The 20,855-nt window shown below is 41.7% G+C and overlaps 3 protein-coding genes across 3 annotated transcripts; all 3 read left to right on the top strand.

Moving 5' to 3' along the window:
• Window positions 1-641: 641 nt before the first annotated feature.
• On the top strand, window positions 642-9,987 carry LOC309517452 (vomeronasal type-2 receptor 26-like; the record flags this gene model as incomplete). The annotated part of the gene is made up of 4 exons (XM_082196685.1): window positions 642-790; window positions 2,926-3,217; window positions 5,602-6,477; window positions 9,787-9,987. 4 exons carry the CDS (start codon window positions 642-644, stop codon window positions 9,985-9,987), a joined length of 1,518 nt encoding a protein of 505 aa, XP_082052811.1.
• Window positions 9,988-10,518: 531 nt separating this feature from the next.
• LOC309517451 (vomeronasal type-2 receptor 26-like) lies at window positions 10,519-11,714 on the top strand (the record flags this gene model as incomplete). The annotated part of the gene is made up of 1 exon (XM_082196684.1): window positions 10,519-11,714. The coding sequence occupies one exon, from the start codon at window positions 10,519-10,521 to the stop codon at window positions 11,416-11,418; it is 900 nt and encodes a 299-aa protein (XP_082052810.1). The 3' UTR covers window positions 11,419-11,714.
• A 2,923-nt stretch (window positions 11,715-14,637) lies between these two features.
• Window positions 14,638-19,908, top strand: LOC309517450 (vomeronasal type-2 receptor 26-like; the record flags this gene model as incomplete). Its single annotated transcript, XM_082196683.1, has 4 exons — window positions 14,638-14,672; window positions 18,142-18,433; window positions 19,409-19,734; window positions 19,800-19,908. The coding sequence occupies 4 exons, from the start codon at window positions 14,638-14,640 to the stop codon at window positions 19,906-19,908; spliced, it is 762 nt and encodes a 253-aa protein (XP_082052809.1).
• Between the last annotated feature and the right edge of the window lie 947 nt (window positions 19,909-20,855).

The following is a 20,855-nucleotide window of genomic DNA, read 5'->3' as shown; positions in this document are numbered from 1 at the left end:
ATTCAGCAGGCTATCCTTATGTTCTTTGCTCTTTAGCTAATAATTCATCCATCCAAATGACCTCAAAGTTGGGTTATGCTATCATAAAACTGCCATAACAGTCCTTGAAATAGAGCGGAATATTGCCCTAGAATGCAGAGTAATCCAGAAACTCAGAGTAATCCAGCTGTCATAACAATCAGATAGGCTTATCTATTAAGTTAGATTAAAAATAAGAATACTTTATTCTACTCATCAGCCACAAGCAATGTTTTGCACAATGCAATACACTGAGGAGACATCTTTGGAAACTCTGATTATCACAAATTATTGGTTGTCCTCATGCATATTGCCAAATCCCATGTGGATTTTCTCTGATCACAATAATTAACAAACTCTGAAAGTAGATATTGAATACTCAGTGCTGGGGTGTTGGGTGGTGTAGAGGCAGGGTGACAGCTGTCAGACTGATCTGTGTGAGATTGCCTTCCTCAGAAAGGGTCCAGAGCCACTGAACAGGCTAGACGTTTATTTTGGATTGATGCTGGGCATTCTGCATGAATATGTGGCTCAAGATGACGGGGTTGTTTCTTTTGCCTCTGCTTCTCTTGTTTCCGCAACTCCCTCAGACTGACTGTGAGTCACATGCTGTTATGCATACCATGGTTGATTCCCCCCAGTTCCCACACCAATATTATCAGTCAGGGGACCTAACGATTGGATTTATTGTTACTCAGTATGGCTACTTATCTGATGAACTATCATTCAGGGTACATCCCACAAACGCGTTTCTGGAAGAACTAAAACTTATGTAAGGAGTATGTTTTCTCTGCGTACTTCATGCCAGGTCATAACTATTACTCCTTGAAAACAGTGGTTTAAAAATGTCCTTAATGAATTCTGGGTATGTTATACACATATATCAAGAAGTAAGGCCTTGCACCTGCTTGATCTACTCAACAAACCCCGGCTATCTCCTCCATGTTAACACACAGGGTTTCCCCTTCTCATTTCCCCTTTCCAGTTGCATTTCTGAAGCCACTTCTATCTTCTGTAATGTAGCCCTACTTTGCACTGATTCTCACCTTCGTCTTCAAAACCAGGTTTGTGTGTGAGGGGAGGAGAAGCTGCTTTTCTCTGCTAAAGAAGTTTGAGTAAATGGAGGTGAAGTGCGACTGAGAAAAAAGTGGTAGTTTTAAAACAAAATGTGGGAGGGGGGGACACCAAGGGATTTTTAACAAATAAATAAATCAAACCAACCAGTTTTCACCAGGAGAAATAGCAAATATGAGTAGAACACAGAAACTAAGACTGAAAAGCTAACACAACAGAACTTTGCCAAGCTGCCTTTTCACTGCCCTCATATATTGTTTTAAACTGCCGCTCCCCCCCCCCCCCATGTTGAACTGTTCAGTCTACTGAAACCTCTGCTTTCTTTTAAAATCACCAGATGGTTATTCTGTGTTCCCTTCTCATTGCACTCAGACTTCTCTGTCTTTCATTCCTCAGCAGCTTTGTGTGTGAGAGATAACTAATGTGGACTTCCCATATATTCCACAGTACTCAAACCATGTCTTTGGCAATTTCCCTCGCAGTTCCTCCCAACCCTGCTTTATTGAAACTTCTACCAGTGTTTAAACCACCACTTTCCCCCTTGCAGTGTCTCTCCCTTCTTGCTGCCTTGCCAGGGCCACTGCTGTTGTGCAACCTGCCTTCAGCTTTGTTTCTCTACCCCACTCTGGTTTCATGCGAAGCCAGGATTCCTATGTGGCATTACAAATCTTCCATAGGGGCTGAACAATGGCATGTGTGTGTGTGTTTGGGGGCAGTTGAATTTAATCCTTAGAAAATGATAAGAGCATTGTAGTTTTGGATCAAAACTGACTGAGAATACAATATTGTGTACCTTCTCGCATGCATATTGGCATATTCTTCAGTTTATATACAACTAATATGATTTTGGATTTGTTAATGCTTTCCCTTTGGAATCTTAAGATCTATGGTTCAGAGCAACAAATGTTTAAGCACTATTATTGTGCATCTTAAGTCATGATATTTATTTATTTATTTATTTTTCCTCCACTACTTCAAAGTCATATAAAGTGTGTGTGTGTGTGTGTGTGTGTGTGTGTGTATCAATCAATCAATCAATCAATCTTTATTACGGTCCAGAGACCCAACAAATCATTACAAATCATTTAAAACCAATGCAACATAACAAATAAAACTGAAGTATAATACATTAAAGAAACAAACATGCATAATGTGTTACCTGACAAGAAGGGGGGGGGAGTTGTTAGAAAAATAATATGCATATTAATAAACATTTATTAATGTTATGTACTGAGTTGTATAGGATCTAAAATGCAGCAGACTGAATGGTCCTAGAACAATAGGATCGAAAATGCAGCAGTCTGATTGGTCCTAGAACAATAGGATTCAGAATGCAGCAGTCTGATTAGTCCTAGAAAAATGCAGCAGTATGATTGGTCCACAGGAGCTACCCAATCCAGCTCCAGGTGGAAGTGAATCCACAACCTGATTGGCCTACAGGAGAATCCTGGAATTAGCCAATCACGTGCAGCCCATTGTGTAAACAATGTATATAAAGCAGATATTGTGGGGGGACTTCCATTCCTCCTCACCACTATGAGCTGAATAAAGAGCATGAAATCCACTCTCAACTCCGAGTCTATTTCAATTAATAAAAAGAGGAAATGGAGCCATAGATATTATACCAGTGATCAATCTTTATTGATTGCAAAGTTTTCCAACATCTGGTAGTTTTCCAACTACCGTGCTAGCTGCTGTTAGTAAATTTGTTATTAAATCCTAACTTACAAAGCAGGCAAGATTCTTTCCTAATATTCCTTCCAATTAGAAGTAATTTAACAACTGATGGTTGATGAAGAGCTATATATCTGCCTTAATTAACTCTTTCTTCAGTTCAAGGACAAAGAGCTACCAGCGTATCTTGTCCTTGGCATTTGCTGTCAAGGAGATAAATGAGAACCCTGAACTTCTACCAAATGTCAGCCTCGGCTTCCACATTTATGATAGCTATACAAATGCAAGGATGACTCATCAGAACACCCTGAAACTTCTTTCCAGTCATAAAACTGTAGTCCCCAACTTCAAATGCAATAAGCAGAAGAATCTGATGGCCGTCATTGGAGGACTCGACTCTGAAATCTCCCTTTACATGGCTACTCTTTTAGGCATCTACAAGATTCCACAGGTAAAATATTTGGATTGGCTATTCAACTTTCCCACATGGAAACCAAACCAGATGGGTGGGATGGGATATAAATAATACCTATTATTATTATTATTATTATTATTATTATTATTATTAGATAATATTTACCTTTCTACTGTTGGCCTTTTCAGTTTTTCTTTTGTTCTTTTTGGAAAGAAAGTGTCAGTCTGCAAACAATGAATTTGTATTTAACACAACTGTGTAATTGGCCCCCTATTCATGCAAGAGGAAAAGTGAACAATTAATCCCATTCTTCATGGGAAGGCACAAGGGTAACCCTCCCTCCCTCTCCAAAACAACTACAAATGGAATTGCCACCAATCAAGGGTATGTCTTGCAGCTGGGCCAGAGCATCTCCCTCTGGCAATAGTGACACCTCATTCCAGTGTCTCTGGCATAGAATGGGTAGTCAAAGATAGAATAAGAAACCTAGCAACTGACTAAATGATCTAATTAATGAAGTCTTCCTTGTTCATTTAAATAAAATATACAATAAAATACTAGTAAACAAAGAAATGGGATCCTCATAACAGAGGGTCCTGGTTGCACGTGGGACCCAAGAGCTCACCTGATAGGGTTCAAATGGGGGGGGGGAATAAGAGGTCTTGGCCATCCCCCTGGGATCACACCAGGCAATTTTAGCTAATAGCCAGTGAGTGACGTGATCCCAGGGGATTTAAAAATGGAAGTGTGACGCAAGGAGAGGTATTTGCTTCGCACTGTTGAACACCCGCCCACCCTCCGTAGTTTAGGTACAGTTGCTTGGCCTTACTTTGGTTTGGGTCACCTGTTTTGGAACAGGGGCTGGGTAGGAATTTTTCCATTTGGCAGATTGGCTTTAGCCATTTGGTTTTCACCTACCCCTTGGCAAATTGTCACAACTTGTAAGGTGGCGGTTAGGCATTGGCTCAGTTGGATTGTGGGGAGGGGAGGTGCGGCCATCACCTGCCCCTACAGGAAGGACTCTCCTCCCTAGAAGAGAGGGGAGTGGTTGTGGACGGGAGCCCGAGCTCCGCCCCTAGCAGGGGGCGTTAGCTCCCTGCCTCCTCGTCTCACCTGGCTGGTGCCCACGCCCCTCGGCAGGCACCGAACCAGGTGCCTGGGGGGGGCATGTTCAGCAGCCTTTTGCTGCGATGCCAGCCTCCCCTCGGCCTCATTCTTCACCGTCGCCTCGTTGCGAGTCACCCATCCTCCACTCCCTTTGAGCTCAGGGTTTTAGTTCATTGGCCTTGCTATGGACCTTAGGTTGGTCGCCCTGGTTGTCCGGGGGGGCTGGTAGGAATTTTTCCATTTGGCATTAGGCTTTTTGGTTTTTTCGCCTACCTCGTAGCAATCACCACAACTTTTGTGGTATTGGTGGGTAGGTTAGGAATTGGATTAATGTGTTGTGGTGTGTCGAAGGACTAGGTGTGGCCATCGCCTATGCCTTCAAGTTTTGGGTATTCCGTTAAAGGAATCTGGCGGTCGTGTACTCTGTCCGATGCCTGCTTGGCGGGAGGCCATGTCACGACCCTCGGTGACATCAGGGGAGAGCCTATAGATGGATTAGCATCAACAGGCTCCACCTACTGGTGAATAAACCCCCTTGTTTTAGACATCCAATGCCTAAGCCAATACCTTTTCACTGCTGTAATCAATAAAGTTGTGGCCTTTTCTTGCCCATTAACCTTATATCACGTGTCCTTGTGTATTCATTTCACATTGCGGGGCTCGGGTCCTCAAACCACAACTGTGTATTCTGTTAAAGGAATCTGGGCATCCTCGATCTCGTCCAAAGTCCGTTTGAGGGGCTAGGGCCATGCCCGGACCACAGAAACCTCTGGGTGAGCTTAGGTTGGTCCTCATCGACATAGCTCCTTCATTTGGTTTACCCCATTGGATGATCACCCTGAGAGGTGGAATCAGTTATAGTGGGGAGTCAATGCCTAAGCCAATACCACTCACGTGATTGTATTTCAATAAAGTTGTGGCCAAAACTTTGCCCATGAACTTAAACTAATATAACTGTCCGTGTGTATTTATTTTGGATGTGGGTCTTGGGGCCTCGAGACGCAAATGGTACAAGCAGTAAATTACAACTTGGTAATAGCTGGGATAGCTGGGATATCTGGGATAGCAGGCTTGTTGGTTTTTGAATGTCTGGTGTAGATTTTTTCAATATCATTGTTCTGTATGGGACAATGACAATAAAGCTTATCGTATTGTATCAAATAATGGTCATTTGACTATATAGTTTGAAGACATTTGTTTTCTCCATTATGACTTTTCAGGAGTATCTTATGTCACCCCCCACTCACCCAATGAACTCTTGAAAAAAAGACTTTCCTAACATTTTACTGAAATTTGCATGTCTTTTTACTTAGATTGCCTATTGTGTAATTGCTCCAGTGACTGATGTTAAAACCCATCTCCCTTCATTCTACCGGATGGTGCCCAATGAAGAATATCAGTATGAAGGGATAGCTCAGCTTCTTCTGCATTTTCAATGGACGTGGGTTGGGATCCTCACAATGGACGATGATAATGGAGACAAGTTTTTCCAGACCTTGATTCCAATGCTTTTGAAACATGGAATCTGTATAGCCCTCAAGGGGAAAATTCCAGCCACCTCTCAAGCAGCAGATACACTTACTTCCTTTGATTCCATCTTGGACGAAGCTATTTATCTATCGAATGCCAGTGTTCAAGTGTTGGTTGTAAATGCAGAAACTATTACTATCTCTTTTTTGTTATTTAAAATATATGCATATGCAGCACTGGAGGATATTCTACCATTAGCTATGGGGAAAGTGTGGATCATGACAGCCCAATGGGATTTCTCAGCAGACACAATACAGATGGAGATGGATATGGATATGCAAGTCTTTGATGGTGCCTTCACTTTTGCAATACACTTAAATGAAGTGAGGGGGTTCAGAAAATTCCTGCAAACTGTCCGTCCTAAATCAAAAAATGAAGATGGGTTTATTTTGCTCTTCTGGGAGAAGGCATTCAGTTGCTTATATTCTGATTCTATGGATGGCATGCAAAATAATAATAATGCCTGTAGTGGTGAAGAGAATTTGGAGAGCCTCCCTGGGACACTCTTTGAGATGAGTATGACTGGCCAAAGCTACACCATCTACAATGCAGTTCATGCCATAGGACATAGTTTACATAAGATGTACTCAGCCAGGCGGAAACACAGAGCCATGCCAAACAGAGGTAGAGTGAGTCCAGTAAAAGTACAACCTTGGCAGGTAGTGTTTCTCATCCAAAGTTAATTTCTTTGAAAGCTGTATGCACATATCTGCTATCAATGTCCTGTGTTCCTTGAATACTTTGCCCACTCACGTGACTTCTTTTCTCCTTGTATTTTTTTATTAATAATACAAAAGGTGGATAGAATTCCAGAGTTAAAAGAGAACAGGAAAAAACTGCTGGTTTATTTATTTGGAACAAACAAACTTTTCTACCCTATTATGGAGACACATAATTATTATATTATATAATCCATATTAGGGCAACATATTCATTAGGTCAACTAAAATGTTGCAAAACATGATCGCCTAATAAAGTATTAGCCTACTATGGATGTGGAGCACTGGTTTTTCTTTTTATAATAGTCCCACACAAGTATCTTTCTTTTTTTTTATGACTTTACATATAAGGATTTGATGTTGTTAAGTATAATATTTTACTGCTTAAATATGCTGGATGTGATTAATTTTACAAGTGGCAATTTTACGCACAAATTGAGTTTTGAAAAAAGAAGCAGTTATCTCACTATGTCCTTTGCATTCACATCCGAAGACAAGGAAGGCATAAATACTGGGAGCTATAGCCGGAGGTTCACAGAAAAGATCAACATAAAACCCACAATATATTTAATCAAAATAAAAATAGCACCCCAATAACACCTCCCCATTGGTCCCATTGGTGCACTGGTGGGAATTGTTATTTTGGAAGATGTTCAGTAGGGCCGGTTCTGGGGTAACTTCTAGTACCTGTTTAGTCATTTTGCTTACCGTATTTTTCACTCCATAAGACACACTTTTTCCCTCCTAAAAAGTAAGGGGAAATATCTGTGCGTCTTATGGAGTGAATGTGTGGTCGATCCCTGGCTTCCTTTCTGGGCCCGCCCCCTTGCCCAGGCCTCCATTGTTGAATGTTCTGCAGACGGAGGCTGTTTGTTTCCCCAGCGACATGTGATCGGCTGATTAGATTATATGTCTGGAAACTGTAGAAACAACTCCCTTTCCTTTCCTAAAGAAACTGCAGAACTGTGAGTTTAACCCTATAAAAACAGGATTTTTTCCCCTTTGCAAAGTAAGCTCAACAACTTTCAGCTGATCCTCAAAAAAATGGGCTTTCCCCCTTTCCTCCTCTAAAAACTAGGTGCGTGTTATGTTCAGGTGCATCTTATGGAGCGAAAAATACAGTATTTCTTGTATGACTGTTGTCCAGAAGAGTTGGGTTTGGGGGCATTCCCACCATATGTGGAGGTATATGCCTGTGGAAGTGTAGCCTCTCCAGGTTTTTGTGAGGTTCCTGGGTGTATCAGGGCCAGTTTCTGTGGTGTTCGGTACCATCTGTAAGTGAGTTTCATAGTGAGTTCTTTTCTTTTCACTGATATGGATTTCAAGGGAGGTTTAGACCACATTCTAGACCACTGGGTGGCATTAATTTCATAGCCTATGCCATCTTCCCATTACTTTTTATTGTGTTGTAATCATATAAATTATTTAATGAGATTAATTAAATAAAAGGGGGCTTGTGTATATAACTAAAAAAGAAAAAAAGAAAGCAGGGAAGGGGGGGAAAGAGAACAAGAAAAAGAGGCAGTATTAATTCTGTTGTGGAGCCCCCGGGGCTTGGTGTTGGGTCCCTAGATCGGAGCTGAGATGGCAGTTCCAGGAAATGCCTCCAATGGTTCAGGTCTGCTACGTGGGCACCGCCATTACACTTCTACAAAGGGTTTTGAAAATATTGATAATAAATGAACTGAAAATTAAAAATTAATATAAAATATGTGTGTGGGGGGGTGCCTGTCTGCACATCTCCGCTGACAGGGGAGGGCCTGTGCCGCATTTGTCTTTCCCCAGTGTGGTCCCCAGAATGTGGTTCCTCACTGGGCCCCAGTCTGCTCTTTTGCGCCAGTTACCAAGGGTATTGGCTTGGTGTCAGGCCTGGGCTAGGCTGCACATTCCCTCACAGCCTCCCTGACTTTCTCGGTCCCCTCCTGCCATTCTCACTTGGCAGTGGTGGTTGTGGTGATGGCAGCAGCAGTAAGTTGGAGGCCTCCAGTCCAGGAATTTCATTGGGGCTCTCTTGGTCCCGGTGGGATCAAGATTGTCAGGGTATGGGTGTATGAGGCTCTGCGCTGCCTCTTCACTTGTCATTTTGGGCTCCCCGGGCTCCCTTTTCATTGCTGTGATGGTGAAGGTGGTGTGGGGACCAGACAAGCAGCTTGGTTGGTGCTGGTGGTCCCTAGGAGTTCAGTGCGGCTATGGCACTCACTATTTTGCCTCACCAAAAGTCCCTCATTTTTGGCTTGCACTTTTTTTCATTCCAGCTTCACTCGTTCTTGCGAAGTATCTCCTTTAACAACAGTGCTGGTGACAGAGTGTCATTTGATGAGAATGGTGAATTAGTATCTGGATTTGATATTGTAAACTGGGTACTTTTCCCAAACAAATCGTTTTTACGAGTGAAAGTAGGAGGGATGGATCCACAGGCTTTACCGGATCAGAAATTCACAGTGAATGAAGAGGCTATCACATGGCACAGAATATTTAACCAGGTGGGATCCAAATATAGAAATAAGATAAAACTTAAATTAGTAAGAGGCACAATAAGAACCATGCCAGGTGATTTCATTCAGTAGAAGAGTCAATCTATCTGTCTACTTATTCATATGTATACAGAAAACGTAAGAGCAAGTGCTAAATGGGAAGCGTTCCAACAATGAGCCTTGATAATTCTTCTTACACTGATAAGAAGATATTATTCTCAGTAACATATATGGGGGACTAAATCATATAGCAGAGTGGTTGACTAAATGATTATTTTCTCTCTTATTAATTCAGTTATATATTTCCCATATATATTAACACCTCATTATTTAAAAAGTATAAAGGCCAATCCAAATTTTAAAACATTGTAATAAATAAATGTAAGTCAGTGCAAGAGAAGGTAAATGTAAAACTGCTGCCCTACTGTATTATCTTGACAAAATGAAAAAAAATGAACAAGGCATCAACTTCCAAGGGTCATTTTCCTAGTGAGCAGATTTTTTTGTATAATAAAGTCCTGGTGCGATATCCTGGCCATTCTTAGTTCTATGTTAGGAGTTTTCTTAGACACAACCAAATATAATTAGGAACAGAATTTGATATCAACAATGTATGCTGGTTGTTTCTAGTGTCCTGTATCCTTGCTCTGTTCTTTTCACTGGTCCTGCATTACCATGGGACCCAATGTTCTCAACAGCAGCATTTGTGTGTGTGTGTGTGTGTGTGTGTTTGTAAAGGTACTTCAATTTATTTCTCTTCATTTTTAATGGATAGGTGCTGCCACTTGCCAGATGTAATGATCACTGTCATCCAGGCTACAGCAGAAAAAAGAAGGAGGGGGAGCCATTTTGTTGTTATGATTGCACTCCATGTCCGGATGGAAAGATTTCAGACCAGAATGGTAGAAGACATAGTGACTTAAATGATGGATTGCACATTGAATCCCCTTTTTCTGCTGTCAATCTAGTTCCCTAAATCAGAACGGGGATGGCAGTTGTCTAGTTCTGACATAGATCTGTAACATTTTCTATCAAGTCCAGATAATGTGTTTGGTATACTGCAAGATTTCATCACCATTGCCATGCTTTTCTAGAAGGGATTTCCATCTCTTATTTCAAGTCGAATTATGCATGTGTTTTTGATTTCTCAATGGTTACACCTCCCACATGTATGGTTGCAGTCTTGTTATTGTTTTACCTAAGAAATATCAAAATATTTTTATATAAGTGAAAATACAAAAAGAAATGCCTACTCTGATAGAGTGTGTGTGTGTGTGTGTGTGTGTGTGTGTGTGTGTGTGTGTGTGTGAAAGATGAATGCTGAAATGATCTAGCTTGCTTAATCCCAGCTAGATGTTCTGAGACCAAAAGAGCAATGGCACAAGTGTAGAGGAAGAAACTTTGAGAAAGTATTCCCATTTACTCTTATTTAATCAGAGAGTTCTATGCTGAGTTTGTCATCTTTGATTATTGAGCGATTGATACAAACTTTGTCCCATTTTCAGATATGGACAACTGTTTCCAATGTCCAGAAGGTCAATTCTCAAACCAGAACAAAGATAACTGCCTTCCTAAGATCCTTAACTTTCTCACTTTCACGGAGCTCTTGGGGACCACTTTAGCCTTCTTTATTTTGTTTTCTTCTCTAATCACAGCTGCAGTGCTCGGGATTTTCATTAAGAACAAGGACACCCCAATCGTCAAAGCCAACAATCGGGAGATCACCTACTCTCTTCTCATCTCTCTACTGCTTTGCTTCCTGTGCTCCTTGCTATTCATTGGCCGACCTAACATAGTGACCTGCTATTTAAGACAAACAGCATTTGGCATCATATTCTCAGTGGCTGTCTCCTGCATTTTAGCAAAAACCATTACTGTGGTTTTGGCTTTCATGGCCACCAAGCCAGGATCCAGGATGAGAAAATGGGTGGGGAAAAGATTGGCCAGTTCTGTCCTTCTTGGCTGCTCCACTATTCAAGCCATTATATGTGCTGTTTGGTTATGTACTGCTCCTCCATTTCCACATTTTGATATGCATTCTCTGACTGAAGAAATCATTCTGGAATGCAATGAAGGGTCTGTGACTTTGTTTTATTGTGTTCTGGGGTACTTAGGATTTCTGGCCACTGTCAGCTTCATTGTGGCTTTTCAGGCCAGGAAGTTGCCAAATAGTTTCAATGAAGCCAAGTTCATCACTTTCAGCATGTTGGTCTTTTGCAGTGTTTGGTTGTCTTTTGTTCCTTCTTATTTAAGCACAAAAGGAAAATACATGGTGGCTGTGGAGATCTTCTCCATTTTGTCCTCTAGTGCTGGGTTACTAGGTTGCATCTTTGCCCCCAAATGCTACATAATTATCTTGAGGCCTTCCTTGAACACAAAGGACCAGCTAATAAGGAGGAATATCTAGGAAATTAATTGTTTGGATATTTATGCATACAAAGATATTAAATTGAGCCATTTTTTTCAAACCAAATATATGTACTAACGTCTTCAACTTTTCAAGTCTTCTCCATTGAGTGCTTTTGTAAAAAATATCAGGATAAAAATGTAACAGATTTACGCATCTTGTTGTGTACAAACTGTGAATTACAGTTTAAAATAGTGGTTAATTGCCCTTGGTTATGAATCTGACTCTATTCATTAGCCATTGTCTGTTGCAAACGATTGTCTGTAATTTGTGCAAAATACTAAGTCAGCATTTTTGAAGAAGTTCTACGAGGCCTTGGGGAGTGACCTGGGAACCCCCCCTGACACCACCCGCGCACCCTGGGGCGGCCTGGCGGGGGAAGGGGTTAGGCCACATGCAGCCTCGCTCCCCCCCACACGGCCCCCACGCCCCCACAGGCACGGGCGGGCAGCAAGAGGGCCCCCATGCCAACACCCAACATCCCGGGGCAGCCAGGCCCGCCAGGGAAAGGGGGCCCCCTTTTAAAAGGGGTATTCTGGGATCTATTATGCCCCCCACTATCCTTTGGGAGCCCTGTGACGGGGGGGAGGCCAAAGGCCCCAGGCCTACCTTTGGAGCAAGGAAGTCCAGCGACGTCCTTCCCGAAGAAGCTCTGGAGCCAAGTAATTATTCCCAGGTAAGATCCTCCCTCTATTGTGTGGGCAGATAAGTCCCTCCCCTACCTGGCCTGTTCTCCTTAGCAACGCTTCCCCCAGGCAGGATTGGACAACTGACTGAGGTAGGCAGAGACCTTCAGGTGTCCCACCTGAGAGGAGGCGACGCCAAGCCTATGCTGATGGAGCCGCTCCAGATCCAGCGGCTGCGCGCGTCCACGCAAAGGGCGCGCCCCCGTTTTTATGCGGGGAGTGGTCATTTTTGAAGAAGTTCTCCTCTAGGCTATACAGCAGGAGGTAGAAAAGTGATGAAGCATTAAAAGGCCGATAAGAGCAATATCAATTATTTATGGTCATGAGAAGTTTACTGGACAATATGTTAATATAATACAGCAACAAGTCATTTCCTCCCATTTAAAAAAAAACCAGTACTAGGTATATCACAGTGCTAGTTTCATAAACATAAAGTAAGAACTGTTGTTGGGGGCATTAAAGGTAAAGGTAAAGGTACCCCTGCCCGTACAGGCCAGTCGTGACCGACTCTGGGGTTGCGTGCTCATCTCGCTTAAGAGGCCAAGAGCCAGAGCTGCCCGAAGACACTTCCGGGTCCCGTGGCCAGCGTGACGAAGCTGCTCTGGCGAGCCAGCACCAGTGCAGCGCACGGAAACACCGTGTGCTGGTCCCGGGGGGGAGGTTTCCGTGGGGCGAGGTCCAGGACCTGAGTCTAGGGTCGGCAGACAGTCCTCCACGGGCAAAGCAGGGTCCACAGCGAGGAGCCAGGCAAGGACAGGAACTCTAGGAGAACAGGACTGGATGCTGGCCGAAACAGCTCTTCAACGATGTTGCTCCCGCAACCTGGGACTGGGCTGACTGGCCTTTATCTTCTCTGAGGCCAGGGGCAGTCCCGGCCCCCAGAAGAACCACCTCTCCTGGCCTTAAGGTGAGCACTCCTCCTGGGAGAAACCAGTTCCCTCCGCCACTCTGCCCTGAGCCTCTGCAGCTCAGGAGAGGCCGTAGGGTTACTGGACCCAGGGAGACACTCACCTTCCCCTGACAGGGCTGGGAGAGGCGCACCTGTAGGCACTGTGTCCTCAACCACCTCCGGAGCCAGAGTGGATTCACCTGGTGCCTGCTCCTGAGGATCCGGCACAGGTGCAGGGGCTTCAGAATCAAGGCCCTGCCCCAGTTCAGCCAGCCCTGGAGGCGGGGACTACTGTGCAGGCTGGGATTCCTCCGGTTCAGCCTCTGAATCGGATTCCCAGGCCATCACACACCGTTTACCTTCCCGCTATAAAACGGTACCTATTTATCTACTTGCACTTAGGGGTGCTTTCGAACTGCTGGGTGGGCAGGAACTGGGACCGAATGATGGGAGCTCACCCTGCCGTGGGGATTTGAACCGCCGACCATACGATCGGCACAACGCCACCCGCATCCTGTTGGGGGCATTAACAGTGATGCTAAGTTGTATTTGTGTTTAGAAGAAATATGGGGGGGGAGTTGATTTACAGGCATGCTTACGTTTTATGTTTCTTCATGTATGTTATAATCTCAAGTTGCAATAAAAATTCTGAATTAAATTAACGTTATTGTTACAATTCTATCTTTCCACCTGTGATTTAATTTTATTGCCACCATATTGTTCCTTTCCCCATTGAATGAAAGGGTATGATATATTTTTATCTGAGGGTCAGGTTCTCTTTAGTATAAACTCCTTGATGTAGATTTTCAGATGCACATACTGCTTTGGTGGAAGAAACACAAGTTTTCATCCTCTGAATAGAGTAAAGGTCTATCCAAGGCTATGTTTATTTAGACATGGCAATTGCATTGCAGAAGACCCACACGCTATCAACCCTAATCTCTTTTAAGCTTATCAATGGGATGTTCTGCCTACATACAGAGCTAACAGCTACTTAAAGGGGTGATAGCTTTTTCACAACCAGTTTAATAAGAAACCCCAATAAGCTAACTTCAGAGGGAAAACACAAGAAAAACAGCATTGCTGAAATCAAAACCGCCAACATTCTGTACTTCCCTAGTTCTTTTACCTTCTCTGACACCTTCATGCTAACTTTCTTTTTACATCTATGAGAAACATGCCCTTAAGATATAATTCATAATTACCTCCGAGTAACATGTACAAATTTAATTCTTAGGAAGCCATGTAGAACAGTATGATATAATGCTATAATCTGAGGAAACTGTATAAAAGCCTAGTAGGTTCTCATAAAAACAGCTTCCTACCATCAAAAACAATTGACCTTATACTTGCTGGCTATTCAGCTTAAATATCACTGATCAAACTTTGGACTTATGAATGCTTTGCTACTCAGCTGTTAAGATCTAAACTTTGTAACAAAACATGCTTAAGCACTATTTCTTGTTTGGCATGTTGTTGTTTTTTGTTTCTCCTCATCATGCTGATTCTATATTCCACATGTCACTTTCTCACATCAAAGAATCATAGTATTTTAGAGCTGGAAGGGGCCACGTGGAACTCCTGCAATGTAGGAATCTTTTGCCCAACATGAGGCTCAAACCCATGACCCTGAGATAAAGTCTCATGCTCTACCTGACTGAGCTATCCTATTATTTCAGGTAATTTATCACTTACTTTTTTCTCCCTTCTCTCAGTCTTTCCATGCTTTCCAATCCAGCTGTATTATTATTTTTTGTATCTTCTCTTCGAGTTCATTTCTTTCTATTTCTTTCTATACTGCATAATGCTCATATCCATTCAATTATATGGGCCACGTTTTAAATGACATTTATTTCTTTATAGTGATTGATTTAAAAATGTTCTTTAATAGTAATTTCAGCTGTATCTCTGATTTTGCTGTTCTAAGAGATCCATTGCTATTGGAGTGTGACTTCAGAGGTGGATTTAGGTTAGTACTACTGGATCCACCACACCAGGCACCAAGCTTAGGGGGCATTGGAATGCATCACAACTAGGAATAGTGTATTAGTGACTGGCTGATAGATTTTACAGAAATTTGGGTTCAATGTGGCTTTCTTGAGCAGCACATTCACAGTTACCACTGTCTGTCCCACTGTCAAACATTTCTTACCATCAGAAAGTTCTTCGTAATGCTTAGTTGCAATCTCCTTTCTTTTAACTTGAAGCCATTGATTTTTGTCCTACCCTCCAGAGTAGGAGAAAACAAGCTTGTTCCAACTTCTGTGTGACAGCTCTTTAGATATTGAAGGATGGCTATCATATCTCCTCTCAGTCTCCTCTTATCCAGAGCTTTCACCCATCCTGCATTTTTCAGCAATTGGTTTGGAGAAGCCTTACTGCCTCCAACCTTGGAGGCTGTGTATAGACATGACGAGTGGCCATTTTGATCACCTAATTCTCCATGAAGTTGTTTAATCCACTTTTAGAGCCATTCAAGTTACTGGCTATCACTGCCTCCTGTTGCTTGAAACCATGCAGGGTGTGGGCTGGGCTGGGGCCTGCTCTTGTGCTTGAGTCCCACTTGTGAGTTTCCTTCAGGCATCTGGTAGGCCACGGTGGGAACAGGACGCTGGACTAGAAGGGCCATTGGCCTGACCCAGCAGGCTTATTTTATATTATCTTATGAATATGGGCAGTTCTATGAATTAACTGTTTTGTAAAGAAGTCAAGGACACTTCAAGGAATAAGAAGAGAGGTCCTCTTGTGGATTACAAATTGCTTAAATTACAGCAAGCAAATAGTAGGAATAAATTGAGAGTTCACCAAATAAACAGAAGTAAAAAAATGGTTGCTGGAAGCTACAGAAAGGGAGAGTGCACTTCCAACTGAATCCTACTTGCTAGTTTCTTCCAGGCATGTGGTTGGCCATTGTCAGAACAGGATGCTGGATTACATGTGCCGTTGATTACATGTGCCTGCTATCCAGCAGGCTATTCTTATGTTCTTTGCTCTTTAGCTAATAATTCATCCACTCAAATGACCTCAAAGTTGGGTTATGCTATCATAAAATTGCCATAACAGTCCTTGAAATAGAGCGGAATATTGCCCTAGAATGCAGAGTAATCCAGAAACTCAGAGTAATCCAGCTGTCATAACAATCAGATACCCTTATCTATTAAGTTAGATTAAAAATAAGAATACTTTATTCTACTCATCAGCCACAAGCAATGTTTTGCACAATGCAATACACTGAGGAGACATCTTTGGAAACTCTGATTATCACAAATTATTAGTTGTCCTCATGCATATTGCCAAATCCCATGTGGATTTTCTCTGATCACAATAATTAACAAACTCTGAAAGTAGATATAGAATACTCAGTGCTGGGGTGTTGGGTGGTGTAGAGGCAGGGTGACAGCTGTCAGACTGATCTGTGTGAGATTGCCTTCCTCAGAAAGGGTCCAGAGCCACTGAACAGGCTAGACGTTTATTTTGGATTGATGCTGGGCATTCTGCATGAATATGTGGCTCAAGATGACGGGGTTGTTACTTTTGCCTCTGCTTCTCTTGTTTCCGCGACTCCCTCAGACTGACTGTGAGTCACATGCTGTTATGCATACCATGGTTGATTCCCCCCAGTTCCCACACCAATATTATCAGTCAGGAGACCTAACGATTGGATTTATTGTTACTCAGTATGGCTTCTTATCTGATGAACTATCATTCAGGGTACATCCCACAAACGCGTTTCTGGAAGAACTAAAACTTATGTAAGGAGTATGTTTTCTCTGCGTACTTCATGCCAGGTCATAACTATTACTCCTTGAAAAAAGTGGTTTAAAAATGTCCTTAATGAATTCTGGTTATGTTGTACACATATATCAAGAAGTAAGGCTTCGCACCTGCTTGATCTACTCAACAAACCCCGGCTATCTCCTCCATGTTAACACACAGGGTTTCCCCTTCTCATTTCCCCTTTCCAGTTGCATTTCTGAAGCCACTTCTATCTTCTGTAATGTAGCCCTACTTTGCACTGATTCTCACCTTCGTCTTCAAAACCAGGTTTGTGTGTGAGGGGAGGAGAAGCTGCTTTTCTCAGCTAAAGAAGTTTGAGTAAATGGAGGTGAAGTGCGACTGAGAAAAAAGTGGTAGTTTTAAAACAAAATGTGGGAGGGGGGGACACCAAGGGATTTTTAACAAATAAATAAATCAAACCAACCACTTTTCGCCAGGAGAGATAGCAGATATGAGTAGAACACAGAAGCTAAGACTGAAAAGCTAACACAACAGAACTTTGCCAAGCTGCCTTTTCACTGCCCTCATATATTGTTTTAAACTGCCGCTCCCCAGCCATGTTGAACCCTGTTCAGTCTACTGAAACCTCTGCTTTCTTTTAAAATCAGCAGATAGTTATTCTGTGTTCCCTTCTCATTGCACTCAGACTTCTCTGTCTTTCATTCCTCAGCAGCTTTGTGTGAGAGAGATAACTAATGTGGACTTCCCATATATTCCATAGTACTCAAACCATGTCTTTGGCAATTTTCCTCGCAGTTCCTCCCAACCCTGTTTTATTGAAACTTCTACCAGTGTTCGAACCACCGCTTTCCCCCTTGCAGTGTTTCTCCCTTCTTGCTGCCTTGCCAGGGCCACTGCTGTTGTGCAACCTGCCTTCAGCTTTGTTTCTCTACCCCACTCTGGTTTCATGCGAAGCCAGGATTCCTATGTGGCATTACAAATCTTCCATAGGTGCTTAACAATGCTGTGTGTGTGTGTGTGTGTGTGTGTTTGGGGGTAGTTGAGTTGAATCTTTGGAAAATGTATAAGAGCATTGTAGTTTCTAATCAAAACTGACTGAGAATACAATATTTTGTACCTTCTCGCGTGCATATTGGCATATTCTACAGTTTATATACAACTAATATGATTTTGGATTTATTAATGCTTTCCCTTTGGAATCTTAAGATCTATGGTTCAGAGCAACAAATGTTTAAGCACTACTATTGTGCATCTTTATTTATTTATTATATATATGTTTATGTTTATATATATAGATATATATATGTTTATGTATATATATGTGTGTGTGTGTGTGTAATCTAACAAATGTTTGAAAAACTGATGGTTGATGAAGAGCTATATATTTGCCTTAATTAACTCTTTCTTCAGTTCAAGGACAAAGAGCTACCAGCGTATCTTGTCCTTGGCATTTGCTGTCAAGGAGATAAACGAGAACCCTGAACTTCTACCAAATGTCAGCCTCGGCTTCCACATTTATGACAGTTATACAAATGCAAGGATGACTCATCAGAACACCCTGAAACTTCTTTGCAGTCATAAAACTGTAGTCCCCAACTTCAAATGCAATAAGCAGAAGAATCTGATGGCCGTCATTGGAGGACTCGACTCTGAAATCTCCCTTTACATGGCTACTCTTTTAGGCATCTACAAGATTCCACAGGTAAAATATTTGGATTGGCTATGCAGTTTTCCCACATGGAAACCCAGCCAGATGTGTGGGATATAAGTAAGAACTATTATTATTATTATTATTATTATTATTATTATTATTATTATTATTATAGATAATATTTACCTTTCTACTATTGGCCTTTTCAGTTTCTCTTTTGTTCTTTTTGGAAAGAAAGTGTCAGTCAGGAAACAATGAATGTGTAGTTAACACAACTGTGTAATTGGCCCCCTATTCATGCAAGAGGAAAAGTGAACAATTAATCCCATTCTTCATGGGAAGGCACAAGTGGTAACCCTCCCTACCTTCCCAAAACAACTACAAATGGAATTGCCACCACTCAAGGGTATGTCCTGCAGCTGGGTCAGAGCATCTCCCACTGGCAATAGTGACACCTCATTTCAGTGTCTCTGGCATAGAATGGGTAGTCAGAGATAGAATCAGAAACCTAGCAACTGCCTAAATGATCTAATTAATGAAGTCTTCCTTGTTCATTTAAATAAAATATACAATAAAATACTAGCAAACAAAGAAATGGGATCCTCATAACAGAGGGTCCTGGTTTCTATTCAAATGCGATTTTGGTTTTAAACGCAGTGTAAGGTAGTCTCTATGGGAGTATATTGTATTTAATTATGGGGTATCAGAGTTTTTAGGGGGCTAACCAGGCTGGCATAGCTGGGATAGCTGGGATAGCTGGGATAGCAGGCTTGCTGGTTTTTGAATGTCTGATGTAGATTTTTTCAATTTCATTGTTCTGTATGGGACAATGACAAAGAATATCATATCATATGAAATGATGGTCAGTGGCAAGTCCCTGCTATATAGTTTGAAGGCATTTGTTTTCTCCATCATGACATTTCAGGAGTATCTTATGTCACACCCCCCTCCACTCACCCAATGAACTCTTGAAAAAAAGACTTTCCTAACATTTTACTGAAATTTACATATTTTTTTTTAACTTAGATTGCCTATTGTGTAATTGCTCCAGTGACTGATGTTAAAACCCATCTCCCTTCATTCTACCGGATGGTGCCCAATGAAGAATATCAGTATGAAGGGATAGCTCAGCTTCTTCTGCATTTTCAATGGACATGGGTTGGGATCCTCACAATGGACGATGATAATGGAGACAAGTTTTTCCAGACCTTGATTCCAATGCTTTTGAACCATGGAATCTGTATAGCCCTCAAGGGGAAAATTCCAGCCACCTCTCAAGCAGCAGATACACTTACTTCCTTTGATTCCATCTTGGAAGAAGCTATTTATCTATCAAATGCCAGTGTTCAAGTGTTGGTTGTAAATGCAGAAACTATTACTATCTCTTTTTTGTTATTTAAAATATATGCATATGCAGCACTGGAGGATATCCTACCATTAGCTGTAGGGAAAGTATGGATCATGACAGCCCAATGGGATTTCTCAGCAGACACAACACAGACGGAGATGGATATGCAAGTCTTTGATGGTGCCTTCACTTTTGCAATACAGTTAAATGAAGTGCGGGGTTTCAGAAAATTCCTGCAGACTCTTCATCCTAAATCAAAAAATGAAGATGGGTTTATTTTGCTCTTCTGGGAGAAGGCATTCAGTTGCTTATATTCTGATTCTATGGATGGCATGGAAAAGAATAATAATGCCTGTAGTGGTGAAGAGAATTTGGAGAGCCTCCCTGGGACACTCTTTGAGATGAGTATGACTGGCCAAAGCTACACCATCTACAATGCAGTTCATGCCATAGGACATAGTTTACATAAGATGTACTCAGCCAGGCAGAAACACAGAGCCATGCCAAACAGAGGTAGAGTGAGTCCAGTAAAAGTACAACCTTGGCAGGTAGTGTTTCTCATCCAAAGTTAATTTCTTTGAACGCTGTATGCACATATCTGCTAACAATGTCCTGTGTTCTTTGAATACTTTGCCCATTCACGTGACTTCTTTTCTCCTTGTAATTTTTTATTAATAATACAAAAGGTGGATAGAATTCCAGAGTTAAAAGAGAACAGGAAAGAACTGCTGGTTTATTTATTTGGAACAAACAAACTTTTCTACCCTATTATAGAGACACATAATTATTATATTATATAATCCATATTAGGGCAACATATTCATTAGGCCAACTAACATGTTGCAAAACATGATCGCCTAATAAAGTATTAGCCTACTATGGATGTGGAGCACTGGTTTTTCTTTTTATAATAGTCCCACACAAGTATCTTTCTTTCTTTTTGGTTATTTTTTTTTTTGACTTTACATATAATGATTTGGTGTTGTTAAGTATAATATTTTACTGCTTAAATATGCTGGATGTGATTAATTCTACAAGTGGCAATTATATGCACAAATTGAAGAATTTTGCAAAAAGAAGCAGTTATCTCACTATGTCCTCTCCATTCACATCAGAAGACAAGGA

This window comes from Podarcis vaucheri (assembly GCF_965113315.1).
Source record: "Podarcis vaucheri genome assembly, chromosome: 13".
Lineage (NCBI taxonomy): Eukaryota > Metazoa > Chordata > Lepidosauria > Squamata > Lacertidae > Podarcis > Podarcis vaucheri.
Note: the sequence above shows the minus strand (reverse complement) of the source record. Positions and strands in the feature narration are given on the sequence as shown.